The following is a 4,762-nucleotide window of genomic DNA, read 5'->3' as shown; positions in this document are numbered from 1 at the left end:
TGTCCCTGTTACCCACACCACCCCTACCAACCCTCCCTTTGTCCCTGCTACCCACACCCCCCCTACCAACCCTCCCTTTGTCCCTGCTACCCACACCACCCCTACCAACCCTCCCTTTGTCCCTGCTACCCACNCCACCCCTACCAACCCTCCCTCTGTCCCTGTTACCCACACCACCCCTACCAACCCTCCCTCTGTCCCTGCTACCCACACCACCCCTACCAACCCTCCCTATGTCCCTGCTACCCACACCATCCCTCCCAATCCTTCCCCAGTCCCCGCTTCCCACTCCACCCTTTCCAACCCTGCCTCAGTTCCTGCTCCATACACTCTGCTGAACTTAACTTGCCATGCATCTTATATACACTGAGTGTACAAAGCATTAAGAACACCTTCCTAATATTGAGTTGCACCCCCCATTGCCCTCAGAACAGCCTCAATTAGTCGGGGCATGGACTCTACAAGGCATAAAAAACATTCCACCGGGATGCTGGCCCATTTTGACTCCAATGCTTCCCACAGTTGTGTCAAGTTGGATGGATGTCCTTTGGGTGGTGGACCATTCTTGATACACACGTGAAACTGTTGAACGTGAAAAACCCAGCAGCGTTGCAGTTCTTGACACAAACCGGTGAGCCTGGCACCAACTGCGATACCTCATTCAAAGGCACTTAAATATTTTGTCTTTCACTCTCTGAATTGCACASACACAATCCATGTTTCAATTGTCTGAAAGCTTAAAAATCCTTCTTTAACCTGTCGCCTCCCCTTCATCTAAACTGATTGAGGTGGATTTAACAAGTCACATCAATAAGGGATCATAGCTTTCACCTGGATTAACCTGGTCAGTCTGTCATGGAAAGAGCAGGTGTTCCTAATGTTTTGTACACTCAATGTATAATGTTCTATTGATGAATTAATCAATGACTCTATCTTTTATGATTTTTGTGCATATAACATACGACTCTGTGTTGTTATGGGAAATGGATTCAATTACAACTGTGTTTTATCAAAATTAAACACAACTGATTTCCTATTTTATTCATCTTAATTGCCAATGACTTACTGACGTTCTGGTCATAGATTTACTATAGATTCTCTCACTCACCCCCTCCACCGATCTTTGTTTTGGTGTACTATACAGGATGCCAGCAGTATGCTGAAGAAGAGGTTAAACTCCACGCCTCACTTTGAGAGGCCAGCGGAGGTGTTCCCTAACCCTCCAGTGAATGCCCAGGCCTTCCTCCAGCAAGGCTCAGCCGTGCCGTCCAACAACTTACTGACGGGCACCAGCATCATAGACAAGTACTCGCGCATCCTCTTCCCTCTGTCGTTCGGGGCCTTCAACCTGGTCTACTGGATCGTCTATCTCACTAAGGACACCATGGAGATGACAAGGTAAAGCATGGCTCTTGCAACGCCAGGGTTGTGGGTTCGATTCCCACGGGGAACCAACACTGAGAAGAAAAAAAAGTATGTTTGTGTTGGATCGAGATCAAGTTGGTTGTTCTCATCCTCATAGACGTTCAATAGCCAATGGGAGATCATGAATTATGGAAGAGTGGCAGGTTCAGATCTAATTGATATATGCAGTTTCTCACAGCCGTTACTCATACACACAGGCACTCCCACTTCTTATGTGACACCTGAAGCTTTCAGCCCACAACACTGTGAACATTCCGTATGGAGTGATATTGGCATCGCATAGAATCCAGCTTCCTCGTTGCTTCTGAGAGTGCTTTGTCAAACACAGATTCCTGGGTCAGAGATTGCTTTTCTACTTAAGTAGGAAGGATTAAGACACCTTCCGCTCATCTCTCTTTTCACCTAACAGCATCCGATTGATCATTGAATGCTACACACCACAGGCCGCCAAGGTAGAGGGCTGCTTTAAAGACACAACAGTTGCCTCATGTCAAGGCAAATGGATTGAAATGAATGTGCTTTTGCGTTTATGAATAGTGGGACTACTGTACACTCTGATTGAGGAAATGGCTCCAGTATTGTACATGTGGAGTGTGTGTTGAGTAAAGGTGTGTTATGCATATCTTCTTTATTCCTAATGCATCAAACATGGGATTCTGAGAGGTTGACACTTGACAGGATGGAGTAGCGTAGCATGTGCAGCGCTACCGTTACACCACACACACAGAGGGCTTTAGAACAGCAGTGGCTCGACACCAGCCATTAACTTGGATCTTCTTTTGCTTTACTGATAGCCTACCAGGTTTGTATGTGTGTGTTTTCTCACTTAATATAAACGTAAGGTGCCTCAGGCCGATTACATGACAGTGATAAGAGCTGACTACACTCTTAGAAAAAAAGGGTTCTAAAAGGGTTCTTCGGCTGTCCCCATAGGAGAACCCGTTTTTGTTCCATGTAGAATCTCCTGTAGAAAGAGTTCTACATGGAACTCAAAATGGTTCTACCTGCAACCAAAAAGGGTTCTTCAAAGGGTTCTCCTATAAGGACAGCCGAAGAACCCTTTAAGATTCTAGATAGCACCTTTTTTCTAAGTGTGTAGGGTTTGTTGCTGACTGTTGCTATTCATTGATATGGACTATAAGTGACCAAGCAGTTAGCTACATACGCAGCGGGCAGCGTAGTGAAAGCCTAGGCGCTCGAAAGCACTGTGATCAAAAATAGAACAACAACCAGTGGAGGAGCCATTGAAGTGAGGCTCTCAGGATATATGGATAGTATGTATGGTTCATTCTCCAAGTGCAAGCCATTGTCAGCTTTCAACTTCCTTGTTTATACAACCGCATTACACTGTATAGTTTTCCATGTGCTACCTCCCACCAACCTGACCTCTGGCTCTGGGAGCTGTACATTCATCCTAACCCACATGTCATTCGCATTTCTTGAAAGCCCCCTTTTTCATTTATGGGAAATAAATATATTTTTCTGATGACGCCAGCCACTTAATTKAATGCAGTTATCACATTATCAGTGCATTCCTCCTCGTAGCCTCACGTTTGTTAGACAAGTCCCTCTTAAGAGGAACAGGGAGAAAGGCTCTTTAGAGGAGCAGAGCCACAGGACACGTTGGTATAAATAAATAGGATTGGGTCTTGCTATGTGTCCCCTCCTCTTTATTGCCCACTGGAGTACCAGACTTGAAAAACAGCTCTCTCCTTGTCTCTCATAAATCAAAACACTAAATGTCATTTTTAACTCAATTCCTATTTTCCAGCACAGACCATTGCCATAACTTTGGTGTAATGATCATTCAATCACTGCATTTTAGGCAGAGAATATAGGGGGCCAGTAAAACTGTTGTCCATAAAGAGCAATAGAGTTGTGTTTATGATTACATTTAAGACATCACACCAGCGTCCATGCACACTACCATAGGGAACAGATATTCCTGATGACAATAAACCCAGTACTACACTGTTCAGGAAGGCTGTGCTCACAATAATCCCCTGGTTTGACACATAGACGGAGGAGGCGTAGGTGTGAAATAGCTGGCAGAGTGTCCCAGGGAAGAAATTATAGAGGCGGACTAGTTTCGCAAGGTCTTTGTCGACAGCCCATGAGCAAGGGATTGATTCAAATATACGCAGGCCCCTGCATGCCAACCCTGGGAGGGGAATGAAATTAGAACCCCTTTAGTGTGCCAGTTCACACTGCTGGTTGGCTGCTGGGCCATGTTAATACACACTCCATCTTCCTCCTGCGTTAACAAGATGAAAGCAGAGCTTTATTTGTTTTCAAAATGCGTCACATGTTGCCCCCGCACATTCCCAACCCCCTCAGTACACCCTCTACTACACACAGCAGTGTCTCTGTTCACTTGATGTGACTGTAGTTATAACCTCTCTGTTTTTTTCACATTCTCTTCTTGTCTTTCCTGTTTTTCTGTTACAGGGACAGCGTGTGAGCCACCTGCAGGAGTGAGCCCCCTCACTGATCACACACACCCCACACACCACACACACACACACACACACACCACAACACACACACACAACACAACACACACACACCACACCACACACACACACACACACACACACACACACACACACACAATTGTTATCTTTATGCTGCCTCCATACATCATTTCAGTGTGTGAGGATTTGAAGGGCTTTGCCAACTCTTGACCTGGGAGCTCATGTTCACTCATAGCTTGGTCTCTCAGTCTATTTAAGAAAGGTATTCAATCTCTTTTTCTCTCGCACATCCCTCTGTGTCTTCCCCCCCCTGAAGAGACAATGTGCATTTGTACTTCTCTTCCATGTGTAATGCCCTTTCCCTGTCGCTGCCTGAATCAGTGGGTCTTTCCAAGAAGTAGCTGAGTGTCTGCCACAGGTCTGGAGGCAGTGGAGGCTCTTTGTCTGTATAAAACGACACACGGCTTGGCACCGTCTACCCTGGACAGTACTGGAACACACCTGAGGGGAGTCATGTGTGCTGACTGACTGACTGACTCTCTCCTCCCAATTTCAACATCGCCATCTTTCTCTATTTTTCGGTTCATTGGTTTATATTCACTMCTCTCATGGAACATTTCTTCAAAGGGTTCTTATTGGTTCCTCAACAATATTCCCTCAAAAATGTTTAGGCACTGAGCAAATTTCAGGTCTGCTGAGCGCAAAATTGAACATTGTGAGAATTCTGTGCAATTTCCAGCWYGCGTTTACTAAGTGAACACTGAGGCTGTACCCACTTTAARWTAACATTTTAACAGTGGCCAAATAGGCTACTGTGGCTATTTGATCATAATGTAGACCTACCAGGTTGGCCTACCATCAAA

General features: G+C 45.5%; 1 protein-coding gene across 1 annotated transcript in view; it reads left to right on the top strand.

Moving 5' to 3' along the window:
- The window catches only part of LOC111950191 (gamma-aminobutyric acid receptor subunit alpha-6-like), a 23,521-nt gene extending 19,483 nt beyond the window's left edge, over window positions 1–4,038 (top strand). The window contains exons 9-10 of the mRNA XM_023967598.2: window positions 1,145–1,398; window positions 3,874–4,038. Of these exons, the coding sequence (XP_023823366.1) occupies window positions 1,145–1,398; window positions 3,874–3,886 (267 nt within the window). The 3' untranslated portion in view covers window positions 3,887–4,038. The remainder of the gene's footprint in view (window positions 1–1,144; window positions 1,399–3,873) is intronic.
- The last annotated feature ends 724 nt before the right edge of the window (window positions 4,039–4,762 follow it).

Source organism: Salvelinus sp. IW2-2015, linkage group LG23, assembly GCF_002910315.2.
Source record: "Salvelinus sp. IW2-2015 linkage group LG23, ASM291031v2, whole genome shotgun sequence".
In the NCBI taxonomy this organism is placed as follows: Eukaryota; Metazoa; Chordata; class Actinopteri; order Salmoniformes; family Salmonidae; genus Salvelinus; species Salvelinus sp. IW2-2015.
This window is presented reverse-complemented; position numbering and strand designations above follow the sequence as displayed.